Genomic DNA, 23,676 nt, shown 5'->3' with positions numbered 1-23,676 from the left:
CCACCCTGGCTGTCATGGGTACTCCTCTTCACTACCATGGCACCAGACTCATCTGTTGGATAGCACTCCCTACAATGGACAGTAATTGTCAGTTCACCAATATGTTTTCCCTGTTAAACTGTAAGGTCATAGAGATGCAAGGACAGTATCTTTGCTCCTTCAGCACCTTGCCTATTGCCTGGTTCAGAGTAGACACATTCAATAAATGATTACTAGTTAAATGAATGAATGGATCCTCCAAACAAGCCCCCTGACACCCTGGGAGATTAGCACTTCAAGATATAACGGAAGATTTTAGAAGGGATTTAAGAGGATTTCTTATGCAATTCTTGGCAGGTATTCCTGGAAGCATACAATGAAGGTTGTCCAGAGAATGGGTAGAATAGGTATTCTGAGGCACTCAGTATTGTTAGTTTAAATGAGAAGTAAAGACGAAGAAACACAACCTCAAGTCATAGGTTCAAAGGCACAGCCCTATCTAACAAGTTCAGAATGGAGTAAAATCTTTAAAAGAAGATTTTTATACAAGAAAGAAGATTTTGTTTTGGAATAGCCCTGGCGTGAGGGGGTAGTTAATTCTTTTTTTTAAGGCAAAATCTTCTAGAAAAGAGTTAGCAATGTTAGTATAGTATCTGAACTTAAGTCCCTGTACCTGCCCAAAATGTCTCTCAAATATGCCCACTCCCTCTTTAATAACCCTTAATCTAACCTCTTGACTCAATTACAACAGTGACCTCCTAGAGAGTCAGTCTCCGCTCTCATCCATCATTTACACAGCCACTACGTTAATCCTGTCCATTGCATAAAACTCAGGCTCCCCATATGAACATTCACAGGACCTTCTTTCCCTCCACCCCTAATCTTAATATTTTTTCAATGCTCCTAAGTGCCTCCCACCTCCCCACTAACACACTCCCCAACACAGTATCTGCTTATAGCTACTGGTAGAATACAGTGTACGCAGTGAGTTTATTCACTGTGAGTGACCAACTGAAAAACACAGCCAAAAAAAAAAAATCCCTTCCTATATATCTCAATCCAACATGCTCCTGCGGGTTGAAACCATCTGAACTCCAAAAGACACTTCAAGCAAGCTTGTTCTTTTCATCAACACAAAGGAACTGTGTTTACATTTCTGAGGAAAAATGATGAGAGAAATTTGCTATGGTAAGAGGGAAGCCAGCAGTACAGCTGGCAAAGCCCTTGCCCAAAAGAAAGATGCTGACTGACCAATTAATTAACTTGTCCTAGGCAACAACCCAAATCATTCCTGATAACAGGCATACATCCCTGATGACTGACACATGGTCATGCAGAAGAAAGCAGTTTTGAACAGAGAAAGAAAAATAAGTGTTTGGGCCCAGTGAAAGCAGACTCACAATGTAACACAAATGTATGGAGCCAAAAGCAAGCTAAGGGTATCAGATCCCAGGCTGGCTAAAAAGGGCCTATCCTTGAGAGCTGCATTCTCTCCAGCTAAAGCACATCTATCTGTTAATTGGCCTGCCCCTCCACACTCCCCGCCCCCCCTCCCCCGACACACACACGGAAGGCATATTATCTAAAGTTCTATACACTGTCCTGTATTTTTTTACCATTTTCTACATTAAACACATACTACTTTTACAATATGAAAATAAAATTGTTTTAAAATATGACTTGAAAGTGCTATGACTGCCCTTTCTCTTGAGAGAAATTCCCTGCCAATCGACCACATGCAAAAGAAGTATAAAAAGTCCCTACAATGTAAGAGTATAAAACCTCATTAGGGAAACAATTCTAACAGACATGAGGCAATGCAAGAATAACACAAAACAGTATATAGTTAAAGAACTAATTATGAGGTAGACATTCTAAGAGATCAGGGAAGGGAGAGATGAATGTCTGACAGAGGAATGGAAGAAAGGAGGACATGCATGGAGGACACAGGGCTCGTGCTTAGCTTTAATTAAGAAGAAAGAGATAAGACTTGAAGAATCAGAGAGAAAGGAAGAGGGCATTCCAGGAAGAGAGAACAGAAAGACACAGAGGCAGGTATGAGGACCCGGGGGAAGGATTACTGAGACCTGCCCAAATGAAGCAGAGAACCAGTCACAGTGGATATAGTTAGGTATGCAGGACAAGTCAAATTATGGAAAGCCCCAAAAGCTGGAGACAAAGAATCAGAAAGTCAGTGTAATTTATTCCAGGAACTGAGGAGTTCTGGAAGGAAAAATAATATTTTATTAGAAGTAGCAAAAAAAGTTGGAATAAACATTCTTAGATACTGCAAACCAAGCCAATGGGGCTGAAAGGGCTCCTACAGGCCAGGAAATTAGTAAATGCCCCTGACAGAAGCAAGAGAACAGAGGCTTAAACTCCAATCAAAACCATGAAGAGCAGAAGCAGAAGCTTTAGCACACCACACAACCTAGCTGCAACGTGGCTCAACATATAATTACCAGAAGCAGAAAGGGCCAACCTTACTTAGTAAAAGGAGGGCCTGAGTGTTTTCAAGATCATTGAGAAAACACTACCAACTCATTGTGCAACCCATAATTGTTCACTTGTGACTTTGATCCTGTTCCCAGATGTGCACTCTGAAGTATTCTCTCTACTGTGATCTCTAAAACCTGAAACTGGCACTGAAAAGTACCAGGACAATAAGGCCTCAGCTGATGCATTTCCCTGGTGTTCATGATGTCACCTGCCAAGCAAGCAAGCAAGCAGTAGCTCTCATAAGCACTGTTAGCACATGCACACATTTTATGATTTCAACAGCATGAACGTGGCCAAAGCTTGTGATTTCCCAGCAGACGGACTTGACTCACTTTCTGAATTAACAGTGTTCATGTCCAAAAGTAGCAATTAGTCTATTGTTCTGTCTAGAAGCTATCCACTCCATTTCATGGGCTGTGTTCTAAAAAGGAACTTAAAAACTGAGTGTACATTTACCCAAGAGGTTGCTTCAGAGTATCGCTTAAACAATACCAAATCCTAAGCCTGTATTTTCCAACCACTGTGTTAACAAAACTTTATCACTTTGCACTACACTGCTTTTGTATAAAAATTTCAAAGTGATTTATATACCATGAAACCTCTCCCATAATAAAAGAAATCCTTCACAGTTCAGAGATCCGGTAAGCCACATAAGGTGTGTGACTGTAGTTCAGAGGCTAAAAACTGATAACAAGAATGATACTTATATACAATGATACTAACAACTAAAGCACTGTCACAATCAACCAAGTCACTGCTCTGATTTTTAAATTTCCTTCTATAATAGGAAATTATAATAGGAAATTATAATAGGAAACCTTCATCTAGAAGCCTGGATCCTCTGGCTCTTGGGCAATAATTTAAGTCTCTGCCTAAATTTGCCCAGGTGTATATATAACACTTTCTTTACAGGATATTATGGAGGTCAAATAAGATGATGAATATGAAGCTGCTCTGTAAAATACAAGGTACTATATACATGACGGTTTTTCTAAACATTAATGGCCTAATATGTGCCAAGAGCTCATTTATACTCTCATGAATCCCAAGGAGTTAGTATTATCATCCCCATTTTAACAGATGAGAAACACAAAGATCAGAGGTTAAGCAACTTTTCCAAGGTCACACAGCAGAAGGTAAGTGGCAAAAGTAGGACTGAAGAAATTCAAAACCTTGTCTCTTTCTACTATATCATACTGCCTTGCTGGTTTTACATATTAAATAGTAGGTAGACCCTTCACTCCCAACTCTCTGTGCGGTGAGTTTTTTAAGTTCTTTTCTGTGATATGATAAACAAAAATCAGTCCTAATTAGCCTCCTATAACCCATGGCACCTAGTGAGAACTCTGAAGTTTTTAAGTACCAGACAGTCCATGTTACCAACGTTGAAATGTGAATGTTCTCTTTTATTCCTAGTCCAGCCTGGCATGTGAAGGCTTTTCAGTCTTTAGGGCTTTGTGAAAACAGAAAGTATAATTCCTCCTGAACCAACTTACATATTACCCATGCTGCTTAACCAACCACCTCGAATCCAGATTGTGTTTGTTTTTAAACCTCCTCCCTAAAACCTAAAACTCTGTCCATATGTGGCCTAGAATGGAGTTTGACTCTACACTAAGAAAAGAATCAGATCCGGGTCCTCCTACCTCTTCAACTACTGTTCTTTCTTAGTTTCCGTTGGTGTTCACAGGGACCTCAGTCTACAGAGCAGAGAACTTTGTGATGGGCCCATATCATCATCTGGATGAAACATTCCTCTTTTCTTTGTTTTCATGTTTACCAAGCAACCATCTGATTACAAGCTTCATAAGCACTTTGGTATAAGGAAAAGGGTGCTCCAGATAGCAATGTAAATATTTCCAATCACTGCACAGGTATGTCCTCTATTATGAAGTAATAAAATTGGCATACAAATGGTTGCTTTATTTTTTTTTTTTAACTTTCAATGACTGACTCCCCCAGTGCCTATGGAATAAAGCCACAAAAGAATCTTTACAAGCTGGACTCTGAGTTCTTTACAGTATCATCTGCTCCCACAAAACTCTAGCCCTTCAGTCGCATCCAACTACTCCTGTTCCTCGAACCGTTCATCCCTTCATGCCTTTGCACGTGTTATTTATTCCCTCTGCCTTCTCCCCTCCCTACCGCCCTCCATCAGTCTAAATACTATTCATCCCTAAAGGCTCTCTCAAGTGTCACCACTTTTGTCAAATCTCCCAGTGAACCCCAAGTAGGGTATTCATCCCTCCTCTTACTTCCATAGTACTTTATCCACACCTCTGTTCTAGCATTTATCATGTTTTGCACATATCTTTCCCGTGCTAGATTGAATAACCAAGGGCAGGATCCAGATCTCATTCATAATTCTGGCATCTCCAGTGGCTAACGCTGTGTTATCTCTAACAGGTATATAACAATTGTTGGTTGGAGGACTGGAAGAATGAAGAACCTACCCTGACGCTGTCGGGGTGCTGCCCACTCTGAAAGGTTAGGATCCAGAGTTATTACCTAATACCTCCTGTTTGCTGGCCAGTCAGGCTCTGAAAGACGCTTTGGGATATTTAGGAAATAAAACAGAGTGTTTACGTCCATGCTAAATCATCTAATCCTGCCAAAACCATGCTCATGACCAGCATACAGGAAAGTGGTTGCCAAGCACAATTCTGGAAAACCAGTGCTTGAAAACCATCCTTAATACAGCTGCAATACATACTGCTCTATTTCCTTCACAATGCAAATGCATCACTTCCCTTCTCATCTTTGCCCCTTCCAGGGCAGTTTACGCAGCTGAAAACTTTAGCTCTCCTTCAGAATACAAAAATCCTACTTCATTTGTAGAAATGAGGTGACTACAAATTAATAGCAGCAGAAAGAGAGATCCAAGTAATTTAGTGGCCAAACAGTGAGTGTCTAGGACCCCATCATCATCAATATCTCTTTCCCCAAGTCTCTCCAAATCTAATTCCTGGCTTTAACCTCACAAACTACCTCCCCAGCTCACTCTATTGATTCCAGCTTAGGCAAACAGTTCTCCAATAAGGTAGTAAGGGGATTTCTAAATCTGGAAAATGCAGAAATTCCACACAGCAAAGTAACAAAGGCCAGGGTGCTAATCCACCCTGACTTCCCAGTGAGAATGGTGCAGTGGGGGGAAGAGAAATTCTTCTACACCTATCATAAAGCAGACTGCACAACAGACTCATACAGCTCAAGTTAATTTACTCTGGCCAACTATTTTTGACTCATTCTTCCCCTCAAGAGAGAGATCTGTGTCTGGGAAGGACCAAATTCCTATACACCTGATCAAAGTCCTTCAGAGGAAGGCCAAACTGAGAGAGACAGCTAAAAGGACTGGACACAGGAGCCTCTCCTGGAATACGCTCTGCTTCCCCCTTCTTTCCTAGTTTCATATGGCAGCAATTCAACTTCCTTTCAGCTGGAGGCCACCAGCAATATGATTCATTGAGGTACTTGGATTTCTTCACCTATTTTTGTTTTAATTCTGCTGGTTTTTAAAGCTGTAACAGCCGAGACAGGCTCAGAGGGTCCTCCCTCTGAAGAACGCAGAGTTGCTCAAAAGCCTGCAAAGGAAACTTAATGAAACCATCCACTTAGCAGTATTTTTTTTCAATGAAGTTCAGCAGCACAATCTAACCTCTTTGTGCTCTGAAATGAACCACATTTCTTAAAAGAAAGACCACAGGGGGGTGACAGAAAACTTGCTGCAGGCAGGAAAACCTGGACAGCTTACAGGAGCTAATGCAGAAGAGAACAAGTAGAACTCCCAAGCAGGTCCATTTCAGCATTTTACCTTTCTCTCTCTCTCTCCCTCCCTCCCTCCCTCTCTCTCTCTCTCTCTCTGCTGCATTCCCAAGCAGAACTCTAAAGGCATGAGGGAAAAAAAAAAAAAACGTTTTACAGCTTCTTCATTAGTTTCCCTTCACTGAGTAGCTGCCGTAAGCAAGTATGCTGGACTCGGTCAGAAGGGCTGAAGTTTCCTCTCCTTCAGATGAAAAGAAACTAAAGGCCCAGTCACAAGGGCCCCAGCTGAATAAAATAGGAGAAAGTGCTGCCTATGTAGTTTCTGGGAAAATCTCCATGTCTGTGGAAAGCACAACTGCCACACAAAGCAAAACCCCAGAACTGGATGTTAAAGATCAAAGCAAGGGCCTCCTAAGGCCACGCATCCCTGGCTTCCACTAAGGGGCACCTACAGCAGTTAGGGAAATGCGGTCCACCGAGACTCTGGGCCTGTCAAAACTTTCTCTGCAGATACCCGGGCTTTGGATAAGGCATTAACTTGCAGAAGTGCTTAGCAAAAGAGCTTCCAGGGGCGGAAATCCGAGATCCAAGACAAATCTTTGGGGGGGGGGCGGGGAGGGGGGAGCATAGACCCCTGCCTCGATCAGGCTGGAAGCCCAGGGGCTGGGGGTGGGAGGAGGCCTCGCCACCAAAACTGCACATTCACCGACCCCGGCCGACGCTCGACCGCTGCCCCCCCGACCCCCAAGTCACCAAGGTGGTTCATAACCTCGGCTGCCACGCGACTGAGCAGAGGCCGAGAGAGACAAAAGGGGACGAGGGACCCTCGGCGGGCACGCGGAGGTCCGAGCCTCTCCAGGAACGGGAGGCTTCTCCCGCCCCAGCTCCTCCTCCTCTCCTCCCCCTGCGCGCACTCCCCGCCGCGTTAGGTCTCCGAAACAGCGCCCGGCCTCGCCTCCTTCCAGCGGGGGCCAGATAACAGGGCACTAGAATGTAACTAGTGCTGTGAAGGCGCCGTCCCAGGTGGGAGAAGGCTCGGAGGCTCATCTCAACTCTGGAAATGAGCCGGTCCCGGCCCCCGGCGGCTCCGGCCCGGCCCCAGCGCCGGTGGGCGCCACCCCGCCCGCCGCCCCACCTGCCGCGGGCCCCGGCTCCGGCCAGTCCCCGGGCCGCCCGCCCGCCGCCGCCGCACCTTTGTAGCGCTCCAGCACATCCTCGTACGCCTGCACGAACTCTTTCTCCTGGCTGCGGTTGGCCGGCTGCTGACCCGGCACGTAGCCGGCCATGGCCGCCCGCGCCGCGCTCTCCCGGGGCCCCGGCGGGCGCCGCTTGCAGGTCCGCGCGCTGAGGCGACGGCCCCAGCCTCGGCCTTTTGTGCGGCCCGGGACGGCGGCGGCGGCGCCCTGGCTCTCGGCTCTCCGCTCCGCGCCTGCCCTGCCGGCCTGCCGCTCGCTCTCCGCTCCTCAGCCCGCTCGCGCTCCGCCGCCGGTCCCGCTGGCGTTTCCGCCTCCCCACCCCTCCGCTCCGCTCCTCCCTCAGCCCACCCCGCCCGCGGCGGCAGCAGCGGCTCCTCCCGTCAGGAGCGCCAGGCCCGGCCCGCTCCCCGCCCCTTTTCCCGCCGCCTCCGCGGCCCGGCGCGTCCTCGGCCCCGGGGCGGCCCCCCCAGGTCCCCCCCCTCCGCCACCACACACACACCAGGGGCTATGGACCTCCGCGCGGCCGGGCAGGGGAGGGGGCCGAGGTTGGAGGCCGGGAGGCCAGCCCCCGCGGGGGCGTTCCGCCGGAGCCCCGCTGGGTGGGAGGCCCCTGGCGCGTCGGGATGAAAGGCCTGGCCGGCCACAGGGGCCGCGAGAGGCCGAGGCCCACTCCGCGGGGCGGGAGGGCTGCCCCGCTCGGGGCGGACCCACACCCGGAGCCGGGACAAAGGAGGGAGCCCGCTGGCTGGAGAGAAACCGAGCTGGGCCTGTGCGGCGGCTGGAGAAGAACCCAGAGACACTGAACGGAAGGGAGCGAGCCAAAGACCTAGATAGATCGCAGGGCCAGACGCGGTCCGAATGAGGCCGGGGCAAGATCCAGACGGGCTGCCGGGTGAGGCCAAGGGAACACTCAGACCACAAAGAATCCCAGGAACAAAGGGTTTTCCAGAAACGGAAGAAACTGAACTCGAAATGCGAGAGCCTACGCAGCACCATGAAGTAAACCAGGCCCAGAACGAGGAGCCAGAGCCTGAGAAATGACAACTGAGGGAATGAAAACAGGATTCTGACTGCACCGTGGGGTGAATAAGAGGAGAGACAGGAGGACACACATCTATGGGGAAAAGATGCAACAGGATTATTATACTGTGACAGCCTCAGGCACAGAAAGGCTTAGATCAAAAGGGAGAAATGTGGGAACCTGAGACTGAATCAGGACTGCTATGGAACAAAGAAAAGAATTCTGGAGCATAGCTGCTCAGGGAAGAAAAAGGGAAGCCAATTATTCTCTGTCATCAGGGAAAAGGAAAGAGTGAAGAAAGGATGCTGGTAAATATGGGTAGAGATGTATTGGGGACAATTTTGAGAAGGGAGTTCCCAGTATCCTCTGATCCTGCATTCAGTTGTGTATCCTTCAGACCCAATATTCACAGACTGCATTGGGGCCAAGAGCAGTGAACGAGGAACTCAGGTAAATGCAGGTGATTTTTTGCCCACATCTACCCCCATCCAGCCATTATCCTCCCCAGCCTCAACAAGCCTGTTGATTTGGGGGATGGGGGGAGCAGGTGGAAAAGTGGTTGTGGGTTAAAAGCTAGGCTGGCTGATCTCATAGTAACAGCACGCTAGCAAGTAAAAGGAGAATTCATGTGACACTGAGCAGACAAAACTGGGACTCAGGCTTCCACTTCAGTTCCCATTCTGAGATTTTTAAGAGAAGCTTCTCACCCCCAGGGCAAGGCCTGCATCTCTGTACGCTATGAGTAGTGCCAAGTATTTGGTCAATGCTCAGCAAGCACGTTAATAACAAGAAGAGATCATAGGGCTTCCCTGGTGGCGCAGTGGTTAAGAATCCGCCTGCCAATGTAAGGGACACGGGTTCGAGCCCTGGTCCAGGAAGATCCCACATGCCATGGAGCAACTAAGCCCGTGCGCCACAACTACTGAGCGTGCGCTCTAGAGCCCGCAAGCCACAACTACTGAGCCCACGTGCCACAACTACTGAGCCCACATGCCACAACTACTGAAGCCCGCATACCTAGAGCCCGTGCTCCGCAAGAAGTCACCGCAATGAGAAGCCTGCGCACTACAACAAAGAGTAGTCCCTAAAAAAAAAAAAAAAAGAGTAGCCCCTGCTCCCCGCAACTAGAGAACATCCTGCGCACAGCAACAAAGACTCAACGCAGCCAAAAATTTAAAAAAAAAGAGATGATGCTTTTCACTAATAGGTGCATGACGGTTGTTTCCACATCATACCATGATCAGAAATGGGGTGAGCAAGGCATTAATCATATCTTTTTCCATCAAGTTTTGCTGGCCTGCCCAAGTTCTAGGCATAGAGACCATACAGGGAAAGGCCTAAAAGAGGACGGACAGGGAGGATCCTTGGGCAAATGCTCATTTCCTTCCAGTTTAGTCCTGTGTGCTCAAAAAAAGCTAGTTTGCAGTTTGGCATCAGTGGCTAATGAGCTCAGTTTAAGAAAAGGAAGAGAAGAAGCTTGAGGTTTATTCTTTTTAAAATAAATAAGAAGCTCTTAGTAGAAAATGCAGAATGAAGGAGTCGGTGATGGCATAAGCACATTTTTCGTAAACAGCAGAGAATACAGAAATGCTAACTCTGAGGATCTTGACTGTATCAGTGCTGAGTCATCTGCATTTCCTATATTATTTTATACCAGTGGGGCTAGGAAGTCCCAGACACAGGCACACACCTCCACCCTCGCCCCCAAACAGACATTTGCCTCCTCATTTTCATCACAGTAAATAGGAAAGTCCCTCCATCCCTTCCTGGAGCTGCTACATACACCACTTAGCAGGTTCCTCAAGAATTGTGAGTGAGGTTTGCCAAAGGTGAGGAAAGACTAGGGCAGGAAGGGAGTAACAGTCTGTTCTGGGAACCAGGCTTTGTTGAAGGCCTGGGGGCGATTTGGGGGAGAGGGCAAGGGGTTGAGATTACCATTAAGAAGCATGGTAATCAAGGAAGAAAGTTCTGGTTTGGGTTGTGGCTAGAAGGGCTTCTCAGACTCAAGTAGCTTTCTTGACAAGATTTGCATTTAAATGCTTCTAAGAGATTTCGAAGTAATGCATTCTTCTAATGAATGGAAAGGGGGAAGTCCACATGTTTGGCTGATGTTCCTGTTTTATATAGAGAAAATTTTACAAGGATAGAGGAACAAAGCGGCTGCTGGCGGGGGGATGGGAAGAAGGAAGCATAGGAAGGGGAGGTTTTTGGGTTTTTCCAAGCAACAGTCTAAATTTATAGCCAGACCACACAACTGGGACAGCTCTGAGGCTTTCTCCTTTTGGTCTATGATTTTCCTTTGCTCCAATGGTGAGAATGCTGTTGCATTTCTAAAGAGGCTGCAACGGGGGTAAGCTGAAGGAGGCAGGGTGTACTCAGAAGGGCATCTAGTGGGGGGAAGGGGTAGTGCAAGCAAATAAAGCTCTTTTTCTCTGAGTGTCCTCCCCCACTAAAGCCTCACCAGGTGCCTCTCTCCCTGAAGCTCAACTTCTTTCAGCTCCTCCAAGGGGCTCTCTCGCCTCAGGGCCTTCCCACGTGCTTTTCTCCCAGGCCAGAACCCTTCACTGCTCTCCTCTTTGGACCTGGCTCACTCCTACTCAGGCCTCTGCTGAAAATCCCGCAGGGAAGCCTGCCTTCATCCCCCAGATTAGTAGGCCCTCCTGCCTCTACTCCCCTTTGGTAATAGCCAAAGTTATTTGGTTTGTTACAGGTTCAGTGTCTTTCATCCTTACTAAACCCCTGAGGGCTGCGGCTGTTGTGTGTCTTGCTCACCACAGGGTCCTTAGCATTGAGCAAATGACCTGGCACATAGAGGGCACTCATTAAATATTTGTTTTAATTTTTGATTAAATGCATGAACGACTGAACCAGATGATCCTAAAATACTCAGCTGCCCGTAGCTTCTGACTAGCTAGAAGGCTAGCGTCTTTAAGAAGAGACTATGCTTCTCTCACAGCTTCCCTTATCTCTGCCTGGCATTCAAAGTCCTCCATATTTTGACATCTACCTTCCTTTACAGTCTGATCTCCCCTTATACCCTCACATTCAGCATCTTGCCCTGTAATCAAACTCGGAGCCTTTGCCTGGAATGTCCTCCACCCTCAACTCCACCTACTGAACCCCTACCCATCTTGAAAGCTCACCTGAAACGACTTGAAGTTATTTTTAGTCAATCCAGGTAGAAGAGGCTCTTCTCAAAATCCCAACTGCATTTTCTTTCCCCTATTCCTCGGGCAACCACACGCACTGTGCATGTCTGCATCGCTGCCTCCTTAACCTCCTGGTTCATAAATTCTTTGAGGCGCAGGCATCTATTTCACCTTCTTCATCACAGGGCCTAACACAATGCTTTGCACCTAGTGGGTGTTCAGTAAATATTTGCTGAAGGCGTGGATGCCTCGCTGAAGACATACGGAGATGGGGGTGTGAGCTAGATCTGCGATTCAAGACAGTTGAGAGTCCAACATACTGTCCACTCAGTGGCCAAGAGCTGACAGCATTTCATGTGCAGGGAGGAAAGAGGGAAGTGCAAAATCATTTCTCCTGTTACTGCTCCTCTTCCAATCTCTGGAAGGTTTACTCCTAGCACTTCTTCAGCTTGACTCATGTTGCATTATTTTACATGTGTTAATTGATGCTTTATAAATAAATTCTTTGCTAGTAGGGTGTGTGTGTGTGTGTGTGTGTCTGTGTGTGTGTGTGTTTTCTCTGTTCCTCTTTGAAGGGGTTAGCTGTCTCCTATGCCCTAATAGTAGCTGGAGCCAGATAGCCAGACACTGAAGGGGCTGCCCCAAGCCCTATCCTTTGACCAGCTCTTGGGAGAAAATCTAGTTCTAGGCTCAGAAGACCCGTCTCCAGGTTCAGCCCCACCATCCTTTTAGACACCAGCTTTAGCCAATCCCAGCCAAAGCTCCTTTTCCACCCAGACCCTGGAAACGCTTGCTAAACTTTGCCTCAAGTTCCCAAATCTGCTCTGGGGTAGGAAGGCTTTGCCTACTATCATGCTGCCCTCTTCTGTTCAGAAAGTGAAAAACTGCTAATTTAAGAGGCCGGGATGGTGCCAGCCACCCAGGAAGACAAGATCCCAGCCACCGGGCAGCCCGTCACCCCGTCACCATAGCAACCTTCAAAATGGTTACTCAGCCATCTGGGTTACCATAGCAACTGGCCAAGTCTCTCCACCTCAGCCTCTCCCTGGGCCTTCTCCCCTGGCTTGTCAGAGCCAATGCCAAAGAATCTTCCCTCTTTACTGGGGGAAATGAGCAGAAGCTGGACCCCTGATAGGCAGCTGTCCCAAAGGGGCGTGGAACACCTTTCCCGCCTTCGGCTTCCCGAGGCTCAGTGGAGATAATGGGTGTCAAGGCACTCTGTGAACCCTGAAGTGGCACACAGATGTTAGCTGTCATTAAACCACTGTTCCTTGTAATGGGGAAGGCAGTGGGTTGCCCTAGGCAGAGGTAGTGCCATTCCCAGCTTGGTCCCCTCACTGGCTGGGAGACCTTGAGCAAGTTACCCAACTCTCTGGGTTTCTGTTTCCTCTACTCCAGCACGTCAGCCTCCTAAAGTTATTTTGAGGATTAGGTCAGACATAGCATGTAAGATCCTAAGCACAAAGCCCAGCATTTGGAACATATCAATAGTAGCTGGAAAAGGTACTGGCCCCTCGCCTAGCTCCCAGTCTCTGGGAATATAACTGCTCCATTTTCCCTTTTTAAGGAATCAGGCCAACCTGAGCCCTATTTGCTCAACCGCACCCAACCTCCCTTCCTGCTCTGGGGCAGGGGAGGGCCTCATCCTGTGTGGGGCCTCCCGAGTTCCTACCAAACAGGGCCACGGGCAGTCTGTACCCTTTGGGGAATCGGGAGCTTCCCCAGATTAGGAGTTGTGGCTCGTACGAAGCTCCCTCCAGTTAACACAACATCTCCCCAACCAGTACTCCCTCAGGAACAGTTCACCAGCAACAGGGCAGGCCTGGGGCATAGGCCCCTCCCACAAGAACAAAATTCCTTCCCTCTGAGATTTAAAAGACTTCACTCCTACTGCATCTCAACTTCAGTCTCTCAAGACAGAATCCTCAAAATCTAGGTTAGGGGTACTTTCCTCAAGTACATTGGCAGGGCGCTGATTCAAACCCAGGGTCTGCGGATCTGAAGTGTTTTAGGCAGACAGACACAGACAGACACATTCCTCAGAAACCAAGTTCACTCCCAGAACCAGGTATGCTCCAGTCTAGCTCTGTGTTTCTGGGAGTAGGGCATGAACCTCAAGCTGGAAGGAACGGAGGATCAGACAAGTGACACTGAAACACCCCTGGGCCAGGAGGCAGGATCCCTCCTGATATTTCTGCGAAATGCTTCAGTGGAACTTGACCAGACTTCAGATAGAACTACTGAGCACATAAACTGAAATATTTCCTACTGGGGGAAAGGCAATATAATATCAGAGTTTAAAAGTGTGGGAGGTGCAAGTATGTGATTTCTGGAACTTCCACCTATGTAACTGGGGAGGCAGAATTGGGGTGTGTGTATGAAATAAGACTAGCCATGAATGGATAACTCTTGAATCTGGGTGATGGATGGGGGTTCATTGTATTCTCACTACTTTAGTACACGTTTAAAGTGTTCTGAAGAAAGCTGGGAACTTGGGAGTTAGGCCAACCTGAACCCCAGCAATGAACAATTCCAAAGGGCACATGCCCGTGTTGTGTTTCAGGGGACGCTGTGCACATTCAGCAATGCTGCACCCCAGCTCCACTACTGGCCAAGTGTATGAGCTCAAACAAGTTCCTTAACTTTCCTCTCTGTCAACAGGGAGAATAGCACCTACTTCCCAAGGTTCCATGAGTTTTCAACGATATATGGAAAATGCCTGGCACACATCTCAGACTCAATACACAGGAGCTCTTCCAACTACTATTTACAAGGGGATCCCCGCTGGCATCAGCTCTCAGGAGCTCCTGGACTGAGTCCAGAGTTCAACTCCCCAGACTAACCTCTGGATTCTTTAACTCCTAACTCCCACCAGCTGTTCTCTCTTCATTTCCCTTCCTTCCTTTCTATTGAGGCCAAAGAAAGGAGAGCAAGAATAGCAACAGGGACGTGCCCTCTCTTTTCAGACTGTCCTGGCAAATTCCTATTTCTTTTCCAAGTCCCAGATCAAATGCCATCATTGCTCTAAGCTAGGAGGCAGGGCAGAAGTAGGAAGAAGCCCTTCCCTCTCAGAACGTCCTCACAACTCTGGGCTTACAATGTGCGCAGCTCATGTCACATCCTAGCTGCCTTTACAGGTGGGAGCTGCGTTCTGAAGCCTAGTCTGAGCCTAGCATAAAGCAGTCCTAGGAATATGTGTTAAATGAACATGTGCATGATCAACGAATGAGCAAAGAAATGAATCAATGCAGTCATGAATTAGTGAACAAGTGTATGAGTGAATGAATGATATTAATGAGAAGAGCTAACACGTATCAAGTCTGACTGCATGGCAGGCATGGGCCAGGCCCCTCACTCCCACTATCTCATTTAACCCACTCTGCAAGACTTGGCAGTGGCACTCGTGCTCCCCCATTTTACCCGTGAGAAAGTGTGGCTCAGTGAGGTTAGTAACTTCTCAGGGTCACCCAACTGATGAAGTGATGGAACTGGCACTCCAGCTGACTCCCAAAGCCATTCCCTGGAGTGAATGAATGGAAGATTTAAGAGGGAATGAGAAGGGAAGAGGATGCCTAGAGACACACCCACTGAGGCTCCAGGCAGAATCCTCCCCTTGACCACAAGGCAAAAGCCTGGTACCTTCTGGGGTAGGGGTGGGACACAGCTGAGAACAGAAACTTCAGCCCATAATCACTCTTCAAGCTACAGGGGCTTCCAGACCTTCTCTGCAGCAGCATCCTAAGTCAGGGCGGAGATTCGAGCCAGGGACACCAGTTCTGCTTCTGCAGGAGAGCCAAGGCAGAGCCAGGAAGCTGGCTGGCTTCTACCCGACAGGTGGCAACAGGCAGACCAGGGGCCAAATCACAGCAGGTCCTAGCAACAGCAACTGGCCAGGCTCAGGATAGCACTTTGGTGACGATGGGTTCTTAACACTCACACCCAGGTGTGTTCACAGACCTTTCCCCAGGAGGAGGACTGCTGGAATAAAAGACAAGTGCAGCCCCAGATCCTGCTGCACTGTCAGCGCCTCTGGAGGCATCAAGTCTCTAACCCCACAAATGACAGCTTTCCACAGCCCCCAAATTAACCCGTTCTTCCTCCGCATTCCTAACCTCAGTCCTAGGTTGCTCCAGAACAGAAAGGCGTGAGTCAGACTGACATTCCAAACCTGTCTTTGTGTCACCGGGGAAGTCACTAGAAAAGCATGATGGGAATCCAGTGGCATAAAGACGGCACCTTGCAATGTGACAACCACCTTCCCTGACTAGCTGCGGTCCCACAGGGACCCTGAGCCTCAGAAAAAGGATAGCTTGGCTGTCTTTTCTGCTGCCTGCACAGAATTCTGCCCACGTGGTCATTTTCCATCCCTGCAGCTAATGTGACCCACATTTACTTTCAAAGAGCTGGAGCTGAGCCGGTGGTGTGTAGCTGCAATCCATTCTGCCCCACTTTCAGGGACTCTCTCCTGTTCATCTCTCCTGCTACTGAAACGGAGCTCCAGGACAGGGTCAGGGACTCTGAGGATATTGCCAGGAAGAAGCAGAGAAGCTAGAAAGGAGGAGGAGCCTTGGGCTCAGGAGTAGGGATTCCCAATAGAATTGCTTTTAGGGCTCCATTTTCCACCCCTGCATCCTCTTTTTCCCATAATGGCTTGGCCAGAAACACACACACTCACACTTCCATCTGCTCTCTGACAAAGCCCTGGAGTGAACAAAAGAAAGGGACAGGACTAAGAGGCCTGGGGCCACTTCCTCGCTCGCCTAGGAAACTACTGGCTTCCTGGAGTCCCCACTGCCTCTTCTAGTTGCCCAGGGAAGATACAAAGAATGACACACTAAGTGCAGTAATAGACATGTTAACCCATGTTTGTCTAGTATGTTCTGACTTTCATCCAATGATCATTCGAAGCAGATGTCATTATCTCCCCTTTACAGATAAGGAAACCGAAGCCCTAAGAAGTGAAGTCATTTGCCCAAGTTTTCTGACACCAGATCCACTTGTCTTCACAGTGCCTGGCACATAGCTGGGGCTAAACCCACTTTTTAAACTGAATGAATGAATGAATGAATGAAGAAGCAGAGAGGCGCCTTCTGAGAGCTTCCATCCTGGAGGAGAGACACATGGGCACAGAGGATTAGGCTTCTTCCTCTGACCAGGCACAAGCTCTTAAGGCTATCTCCCCAGGAGTGAGCCCCTGAGTGACTCCAGCACCTGAGCTTAGGCTCTGAAAGCAGGAGCAAACACCAGCATCCGAGCTGCATTTCACAGCCCTCCCTGAGCCTCTAGCTTCTAGAGCCCATGCTTTCAGAGTGAGATCCTGGGGCAACACCATGAAGGATGAGATGGGCCTCCTGACTACAGCATGCTCTCACCAGCGAGATCTGGAGGGGGAAACATACGTGGAAACAATGAACTTTAACATAAGGCCAGCTGAAACAAGGGCTGGGTAGAGATACGATTGCTGTCTGACTGGAGAGATCAGGGAAGGCTTCCTGGAGGAGACCACGTTGAAGCAAATGTTGAGGATGATGACTTCACCAGCACCTGCTGAGAGGTTCCCAAAAACAAATCCTATAGATTTCTACTGGTTCACCGGGAGGCCAGTCCTTAGCCCTGAGTCCCTGTGCTCCCTTCTTTCCCAATACATACAGGAATGTAATCATTCTGTCCCTCCCGTCCTCTTAACTAGACTGAGTTTCATGAAGAAGGGATCACATCTTCAGTCATCCTTAAGTATAAATGCCAAGAACAGGGAGGGTCCTGAATATGTGATGTTAAGATGGTTGAATACCTGATTGATAGGTAGATAAAGAATCCTTCCTGCACCCAGCCCTGCCCAAACAGGGTCCCTTCCTCCAGATACTTTACTGCCATCTGCAGGAAATTTGCCACAATACAAACCTACAATGACAAAAGTATGAATGGTGCCCCCTAGAGTCGTGCAGTGTACAACCATGTGACATGGTCCCGCACTCTTGTTTTTTCCCCCCACTCCTCATAAGCCCCGAGGGATACAGCCTTCTCTCCTCTCCCGTGTTCTACGCTATGGGGTTGTGTTCCTTGCTCAAGTACCCTCCTCAGCTCCCCGCTTCCTATCACCCCGCCACCCCACCAATGAATAAGGATATTTCTATTCAATAACAGAGAGCTAAAGGGCTTCGAAGGGTCAGTTTACTAGATCTTTGTCTCTGCTTTTCTCTATAGGTCAGGATCCTGAGGCATCTCCCAGAAGTGACCAGAATGACTCTCTGGTGAGTCTGGAGACCAAGGCAGCTATTTAGATAGATTGTCTCCTGCAGAAGTTTCCCGCTGGCCTGGCTGCCAGCTATTGCCTAAGGGAATGGAAATCGCAATGTACCCGGAGTTAGAAGATCTGGGTCTACCGGTCCTGTATGACTATAGGCAAGTCCCTTAAACCCTTTGGGCCTCAGATCCTAACACGTGTTCCACCTAACGCACTGTCACTGTGAAATCTCTGTGATCAACAGAAACAAGGTTTTCTCGTTAATGACTATTATTCCACCTCAATGTGGCCGGGCTTAAGGAGTTGAGAACAGGGCTAGCAAGGACGAGAAAAAGAAAAAATGGAGGGAAAGGATAAGGATGGGAAGAATAGGGTTACATCATGCGTGGGGCGCCTAGAACCTGTTCTGACTTTGTAGACTGAGATCTGCAGTTTTCCCGGCCCTGACATGCCTCTCCATCCGACACGTGTGATCAGCAGGGGTCCCCCATCCGGCCTCTCCAGCATAGGGGAGGCCCTGAGACCAGCGCAGGACACTGAATGGGGCCAGGGAAGGGGGCGGTCTGTGTATTTGGTGAGACTGACTCAGACACCCCTGCTTGGCTTCAGAACCCAGGCCCATGGGGAGGAGAAAACTGCACAGGCCACAGCTGGCTTCCAGGATGAGACTGACTTCACTTCCTCCCAGAATGTAAGTTCTAACTTCAGAGAGCTTCAGCGCACATAGGGACTCCCAGACGTGCCCTTCCTGCACCTCACAGGAAGCAATCCCCGAAGAAGGAAGGCTGCCTTTTTAATTACTCTGGTAGAACCCCCATGATGTTCTAAATCACAGGAAGATCTCAGCCAGGCCCTGAAGTAGCGGTCCCGCCTCTTCTCTGCTGCCTCTCTTCTCTCCTGCTAACGAAACACGCCCAACTGCAGCGCACAAGTTATTTTTAACCATGGCAGTCTCCCCGTTTTCAGCCTCACTGGCCCAGCCCCCTTCTCAAGACAGTTATGTGGCAGTGTTAGGACGTAAAGAAGATCGGCCACGGATGCCGGAAACAGGAGAGCAACCCCCCCATCCCTTTGCTCAGTGGACCCAGCAGCGTTCTGAGGGATTGAGCCCCCTTGGGTCCACTCCATTTCTGTTCTAGACTCGGAATGTTAAACAGCAGGCAAATCATCCCTTGGGGTTCTTCAGTGAAGACTGGAAGGGGAATTCATCACAAAGGGATCTATAAGTACAGTCATCCCTCGGTATGTGCGGGGGGATTGGTTCCAGAACCCCAGCAGATACCAAAATCCACGGATGCTCAAGTCCCTTATATACAAATTGATTAATACAGTTGATCCTCCATATCTGCGGGTTCCACACCTACGGATACGGAAGGCCCACTGTGTTCATGTGTGATGGAGGATGGGGCTGCAGGGCGTGAGGAAGGGAGAAGGAGGCCTCCACTCTGCTGCCTTCAGGAGAATGAGGGGTTTGTGTGTCCAGAGGCCCCTCAGTGGGGACCCTTCAAGGCTGGAGACAAATAAAGCCCTTCCTGCATCGTAGGGACGGCTCTGAAACTCTATTGACTGCCTGATGCCATAGGCCCAAAGGTCTCGAGAAGGACTAAAGAGTCCTTCCTCAAGGGCTTCCTATTGCCCACAGAAGGGGTTCAAGCTCTCCAGCCTGTCTTCCACGTCTCCTCCCTTGAAGCTCACCCCCTCTCAAATCCTTTGCTGATTACTTGAGCCCACATAGCCCTCTCCCCGCCTAGCTTTCCACTACAGCCCACTGCCTGTTCCTGGATCACAATCGGTCACATGTTGTCCTCTAAGCACTCCTTGCATTCATTCATTCAATACTGGTTGATCTCCAACATGCACAAGGCCCTGTGAAAGGAGCTGGGGGTAAAAACATAAACAAGACATGGTCTGGAATTGCTTACAGTCCTCAGGGAGTGACGGGCACCCCCGTGGGATGACTGCTATGCTGTACCAGGGAACAGAGGAGAGAAAAGTATGAAATGAGAGCGGAGGAGGGAGCTCTGGATACCTCAGCGGGTAATAGGGAGAGGGGAGGCGGCCCTTACAACAGGAGGAGGGGCTCCCGGCACCTCGCAGAGAAGAAAGTTCAGGAATGGAGGCCTGATCCTGCAGGAGGCATGCCTGTGGGAGCTGAGGTACAGCTCAATGTGGCAGGGTGCCTGGAAGTAGGGCTGATTTTGATGGGTGTTCATGCCATAGCCTTTATTCCACAGGGATGAAAAGCCAAAGCAGGTGTGTAAGCAGCTGAGTAACAGGATCAGGTCTGCATTTTTGAACAAAATACTCTGTCAGTCATGTAGAGGAAGTGGGGCAAGACCGGAAGGAAGAGAACTATCAGATGGAGGTTGGAAGGTCCAGGTGAGAGACGACAAAGTGGAGGCAGGCAGGGTGCCTTGTTTGAGGGACACAAAGGAGGTAGCAGGACAGGCCTTGGTGATGGACTGCAAGTGGGCGATGTCACTGAATTCACTACAGGCACTGCTTTGTCTGTCTTTCTGTCTGCACTCTGGCACCAGCACCTGCCGAGATGCTGAACACAACCCACGGAGGCAGCTCTGGATGCCTCTGGTGGAAGCAGCAGAGAGAGCACTTCCCCCTTACAGAGCCAAGAGCCGTGCGACGAGCTTTACATACATTATCTCATCTAATCCTCCAAACAGCCCTGCACAGGAAGCATGCTCAAGACGAGGAAGGTGAAGCTTAGGCAGGGTGAGAGACTTGCCCACAATCACAGGGCTGGTCGGTGGCAGGGCCACAATCCAGCACCTCCCCTCCCTGACTCCGAAGTCTGGCCTTGTGACCACTGCACTGCACTGCTCTGCTGCTTGGCAAGGGGGGAGCAGCCTCAGCCCTTGCCCTGCAGAAAGGGTAAACATGGACCACATTTTTAGAAGGCAATGTGCGTGAAACTGCCTTCTCCAAGGACTTTATTCCAAGGAAATAACTCAGTGGAAGTCAAATATTGTTATTCATAAAGATGTTCGCTGCAGCATTGTCCATTGTGGCAAAAAAAAAAAAAAGTGAAAAATGAGTAGGATTTTTTAAATCATGAAATATTACACAGCCTTTAAAAATGGTAACTATAAAGCCTAAGATGTAACATGGAAAATCTTCGATGTAGGAGTTGTTAAGTGAAAAAAGTCAGATCCAGAATGGTACATGAGCCATGAAGGCGACTACACGGAAAATATAACTGCATGTGGACAAAGACAGGGAAGAAGATAAAAAAAGGAAAACGGGGCTGGCTTTAGCACACAGGCATTAGAAGTGGCAGACTTTCCTCTTTCAAATTTTTCTTTAATGTCTTTTCATCATCTTTCCAGCAGTAATAATACCAAATTGGACTCCAGCTGTCAGAGAGCCCGGGGAGGGCCCCTCCACACCCCCACCCCCATCCAGCACACCCTTGGTCTCCAGCTCACTCGGGGTCTCCTTACCAGCGACTCTGACCACAGCACGCTCCGCAGGATCCAGCACCGAGTCCTGGCTTTTCCGCTTTTTCTGTTCATGCAGTGGCAGGTTCCAGGGTAAGGTGTCCCCTGGGGGACAGGGAGACAGGCTCCCTGACCGCTCACTCCTGTAAGACCGCTCGCTCCGACATGACCGCTCACTCCGGCATGACCGCTCACTGAGCGTTTCTTCATCTGAGGAAGACATGGCCCAGGCAGGGGCTGCAGCAGAAGGGCCTAGGGCCCAGGGAGAAGTGATCTGTAGGGGAGAGGAGTGCATGTGAACAAACCGAAGGGGTCACAAAAGGAATGCTGGTACTTGGGAAGCGGAGGTTCTAGTCCTGGTTCTGCCACTGACTTGATTTCTTTACCTCTCTGAACCTCAGTTTCCTTATCTGGAAAATGGGGATAATTATACTACATGACAAAACTAACTCATGGGGTTTGGGGGAAATCACGTGAAGTAATATATGTGAAGGTGCCTATAAATCTTAAAACACTATGTAAAAGTTAGCTCCTGTTAGGGACTTTCCTGGCAGTCCAGTGGTTAAGACTCCACGCTTCCACTGCAGGGGGCACGGGTTCGATCCCTGGTCGGGGAACTAAGATCCCACATGCCGCGAGCCTCCCCACCCCCACCAAAAAAGTTAGCTATTAGTAACCACTATTTTTGTTACTTAGTACTTGTGGAGGATTAAGCTTTCAAGTCTTACAGATAGATATGGATTCAAATTCTACCCCAACATTTACTAGCTGTGTGACCCTGGGGAAGCCATTTAACCTCTTTGAGCCTCAGCATCCTCATCTATAAAATGGGAATGTAATAGCACCTACCTCACAGGGTTGTTTGCAAGGAATATATGAGATCATGCAGGTAAAGTGCTTAACAGAGCCCGGTGTCCAATAAGCACTCAACAAACAGCATCTATTATTACATTCCTGTTCTACTTACCTCCTGGGAATGTTATAAGGATAAAATGGGCAACAGATGGGAAGTATTTTCAAAAAGCTAAAGCACAATCTCAGTGGTAGGCATGCAATAAAGCATGAGTTAGAATAGACAGAAATTCTTGATTTCTCCTGTACTGTCTCTGGCAAAAGACAGCGATTAGAAAAAGCACTAAACTTGAAGTAAGGCAGACCTGGGTATAGCTTCCGGTTTGGCCACTAAAAATTGGTGTGATCTGGGGCAAGTCATTTCACTTCTCGGAGATTCAGTTTCCCCATCTGCAAAATGGGGTAATATTTCAACTTCTAAGTTGACGTTTTAAGAACACAGCAAAATGCAAATGTAAAACACTGGCTGGTGCCATGTGCGGCACAAAACAGGCATTAGATAAAATGTTCATTTGCCTATTCTATTCCAGGGGCTGCTGTGGAAGTAAGTGGCATAGCGTGGGGGTGGGCGAGGTGGTACAGAAAGTCCATTTTTCTGGTCAGTTTAGCCAATGGAGGGATCTGAGTGGAAATACAACCACTCTGGGGCCAGCTGGGCTCCACCAGCCAGACTGGGCGGCCTTCCCTCGGCCAGGTCAAGCTCACTGCCCGGAACCACGTCTGCTGCACACGGCCCACCACCCCAACAGCCTCGTCAGAGCCCACCGATGGCGCATGCCCGCAGCTACCAGCCTCCCTGCAAGCCCCAAATCCAGCCCAAGTAACCAACTCTCACTTTGGCTCCAGGGTCCAGGGAGGGCAGGAGACTATCGCCTTTCCCTTATGGGGAATACCTGCACACAGGGCTGTGTGAAGACAGTGAGGTGGCCTAAATGGTCAGACACCATGGGTCTCTGGGCACAGCCCCTCCTGGATTCTGGGAATCTCAGCCTGGAGGCAGCAAGAGTCAGAAACACCTCCTGGGTCACTGGCATATCTCTATCATAGGCACAGAGTGAGGAGAGATAACAAAAGAAACATCCAACGGTGCAGAAGGCTTCTAAGTAGCCTCCAGCAGGCAGAACAGCACTGCCAGGGCACCTCCTGTGCCAGCAGCATTTGGGCCTTCTTCCCGTGCAAGATCAAGAAGGAATCCAGCCCCAGAAGGCAGAAAAGAAAGGACCCAGGTCCTGGCACAGCTTTGCCTTTTATCCTAGCATGTAACCCCCATTACCTTCTGGTGCCTGCCTCCCACATCGTATAGCCTAGTCAGGTGCATGAATGAATGCCCCCATCGCAGGGAAATTCAGCCCGGGCTTCCACCCCTACCCTCAGCCCGGGGCAGGAAAACGCCTCTCCTCTCAGACCACCTGCTCCCTCCCCGAGACGCCCATTTTACTACAAAGGCCCGCTCAGCCAAGGCCTCCTGCCTGTGAACCCGTCCCTCCTCGGCTCGACCCGGGTCAGTCTCCGGACCCTC

The 23,676-nt window shown here is 49.0% G+C and overlaps 1 protein-coding gene across 18 annotated transcripts in view; it reads right to left on the bottom strand.

Moving 5' to 3' along the window:
- The window catches only part of MACF1 (microtubule actin crosslinking factor 1), a 341,804-nt gene extending 320,261 nt beyond the window's left edge, over window positions 1–21,543 (bottom strand). For 16 of the 18 annotated variants that reach the window (XM_067725581.1, XM_067725580.1, XM_067725586.1 and 13 more), the window contains exon 1: window positions 21,309–21,543. In XM_067725581.1, the coding sequence (XP_067581682.1) occupies window positions 21,309–21,528 (220 nt within the window). In that variant the 5' untranslated portion in view covers window positions 21,529–21,543. Of the gene's footprint in view, window positions 1–7,432; window positions 7,569–21,308 lie in introns of those variants that run through there. The other 2 variants (XM_067725589.1, XM_067725591.1) reach the window with 2 other exon arrangements.
- Window positions 21,544–23,676: the final 2,133 nt, after the last annotated feature.

This window comes from Pseudorca crassidens, chromosome 2, assembly GCF_039906515.1.
Source record: "Pseudorca crassidens isolate mPseCra1 chromosome 2, mPseCra1.hap1, whole genome shotgun sequence".
NCBI classification, from domain to species: Eukaryota; Metazoa; Chordata; class Mammalia; order Artiodactyla; family Delphinidae; genus Pseudorca; species Pseudorca crassidens.
The sequence above is the reverse complement of the archived record's forward strand: the minus strand, read 5'-3'. Positions and strand labels throughout refer to the sequence as shown.